The sequence below is a fragment of the Lipotes vexillifer genome, unplaced genomic scaffold, assembly GCF_000442215.2.
Source record: "Lipotes vexillifer unplaced genomic scaffold, Lipotes_vexillifer_v1.1 scaffold591, whole genome shotgun sequence".
Classification (NCBI taxonomy): Eukaryota; Metazoa; Chordata; class Mammalia; order Artiodactyla; family Lipotidae; genus Lipotes; species Lipotes vexillifer.
In genome coordinates this window covers 3,858,698-3,861,260 of record NW_006791954.1, presented here as the reverse complement: position 1 = coordinate 3,861,260, position 2,563 = coordinate 3,858,698, and the positions used below count along the sequence as shown (strand labels likewise).

Below are 2,563 nucleotides of genomic sequence, written 5' to 3'. Positions count from 1 at the left end.
CTGAACCGCACCATGGCTACCGCAGCCCTCGCTGCCAGCCCTGCCCCTGTCTCCAACCTCCAGGTACAGGTGCTCACCTCACTCCGGAGAAATCTCAGCTTCTGGGGAGGGCTGGAGGCCTCTCAGAGGGCCAGGGCGGTGCCCCAGCAGCAGGAGCACACCGTGTAGGTGCCCCGCCCATGTCCCCTCCCGCCCAGGGCTCGGAACTGAGGAACTGAGCACAGTGAACATGGGCAAGGAAGGGAAGAATTTTATTTTGTAAAAAATGTGGTGAGTGGCAGCTTCTGGTGTCTGTGGTTTTTGATGGGATTGGGGCTGGCTGGTGGGACCTCCCTGGGCCTGGTCCCATAGGACCATATCTGCTGCCCTGGGAGCTTTTGCCCTGGGGGCCTTGTAGGATAAGTGACTAGGAAGAAACAGAGGAAAATCAATATATGTCTGCTGGACTCTACACCCATTTTAGACCCAACAGAGGTCACAGCATTTTAGATGCAACAGACCAAGGGCCCTGAGACGCAGGGAATCCCACAGAGCAGGGCCGTTCAAACCAGAGACACTGCCCCCTCCTCCAGAGCCCTAATCTCAGGAGACTTCTCAGTAGGGACCCAAAGTGAAGCATCTTCCATGAGTTGAACCTTCCCATCCTTCTCCCAGTTAAACAGATTCCAGGAAAGACCCTCCTGTGGGCTCCCACCCTGCCTTGATCTCCTCCCATGGGAGCCAAGGCCTCTCTCTGAGGTCAAACCATTAAGTATTGGGTTCCAGATTAGAACCAGAAGAAACCCATGAAATCATTCTAGACCATTGCTTTTCAAATTTGTTTTCAGCACCAGAGCCCATTTGTTCACTGAATCTTACGTGGAAGCTCAGTATGTAGACAAGGCATCCTTGCTCTGCTCAGAGGGAGCTAGTGGCTTGGCCTCCATTTCACTTCCACGGGGACCCCTGAAGCATTCTGTGCCCTGTCCACCCATCCCAGATCTCCAGGGAATAGTTTGGAAATTGCTGCTCTAGTCTAATCCCCATCACACAACCACAGAGACACTGGGCCACTGAGACGGGAGTCACTTGCTCAGGGTCACACAGCTTGAAGTAGCAGGGAATGGGGCTAGAGCCCAGGTCTCTTTGCACTCTACCCAGCAGCCTCTATGGCCATCTTCATGTGGCATTTGGTGCTGAGGACATTTGGCCATCTCACTGTTGCCAGTGGCGGATAGAGACCCATCAGCCTTCCCCAGCCTGCAGCTTTGAGTCTTTGTTGGGGGCAGGGGAGGAATCCTATCAACCTTGGAGACTCTGTCATCTGACTAGGCAATGGGGTGGGGGGAAGTGTGGGGTTCCGGAAGCCTGTGATTAGGGTCTGGTTGGGCTGAAGGAGCTTGCTGAAATCCTCCCTTAGTATATTTGGGAAACGGGGGCAATGACTAACCCAATCAACCACTAACGAGTGGCAATACTAATGAGCTGTTAATGATGATTTAGCCCAAGACGGCATTAATATGTGCCTTGAGGAATTGATGACTAATTGTTCGTGGGCTCTCTACCATGGTTACCAGGAGAGTTCATGCCTTCACCCACCTTAGGAAGGTCTGGTGCCCCCTCTCCTAGTGGAGGAGCAAATGCCTTGAATTCTGTCCTCTGGCTCTCTGTCTGGGCTCCAGAGCCGTTTGCCGGCTGCCCATCCCCTAGGGTCAGCACCCTCCTCTCCTTCAGCCAGGCTGGGTGTCTTGGTGCCCTCACTAACCTGCCTTGCTTTGTTGTGTTTCTCTCACTCCTGCCTGATCTGCATGGTGTGTGCCGTCTGCCCGCTAACCAGGGACCATACCTTGCTTCCGGGGACCAGTCGCTGGAACGGGCCACCGGGGAGCACGCCAGCGTGCACGAGTACCCGGGAGAGCTGGGCCAGCCCCCAGGCCTTTACCCCAGCAGCCAGCCGCCAGGCCGGGCGGGCACCCTGCGGGCACTGTCCCACCAAGACACGTTTGATGCCGACGCCCCTGGCAACCGAAACTCTGCCTACATGGAGCTGGGAGACTCGTGTGTGGACATGGAGACTGACCCCTCCGAGGGGCCAGGGCTTGGAGACCCTGCCCCAGGGGGCAGCACCCCACCAGCCCGACAGGGATCCTGGGAGGATGAGGAAGACTATGAAGAGGAGCTGACCAACAACCGGAACCGCGGCCTGAATAAGGCACGCTATTACGCAGAGGGCGGGGGTCCAGTCCTGGGACGCAACAAGAATGAGCTGCAGGGTTGGGGGCGGGGCGTCTACATCCGCTGAGAGGCAGGGGCCACACAGTGGGAGGAAGGGCTCTGAGCCCAGGGGAGGGGCGGGACAGAGGGGCTCACCACTGCGGATGTATCTTGCCTCCAGTGGGCGCTGCCTCCCTCCTTTCAGATGCCTTTGCTCAATGTTTGGGGTTTCTTTGGTGGTAGCATTCCAACCAGCTCCTGAGACTCCCTTAAGCCTCAGCGGTAGGTTTTTACCTACATGCTGTGGGTGCATGGGGGGATGACAACCTTCCTGCAGTATCCCCTTCCCCACCTCAGGGGGCTCTCTCTC

The 2,563-nt window shown here is 56.8% G+C and overlaps 1 protein-coding gene across 1 annotated transcript in view; it reads left to right on the top strand.

The window, feature by feature from the left end:
- CACNB1 (calcium voltage-gated channel auxiliary subunit beta 1) overlaps positions 1 to 2,281 on the top strand; it is a 17,533-nt gene extending 15,252 nt beyond the window's left edge. Inside the window, 2 exon segments of the mRNA XM_007465152.1 lie at positions 1 to 168; positions 1,817 to 2,281. The exon segment at positions 1 to 168 is cut by the window's left edge and continues 1 nt beyond it. Coding sequence (XP_007465214.1) covers positions 1 to 168; positions 1,817 to 2,281 — 633 coding nt within the window.
- Positions 2,282 to 2,563: the final 282 nt, after the last annotated feature.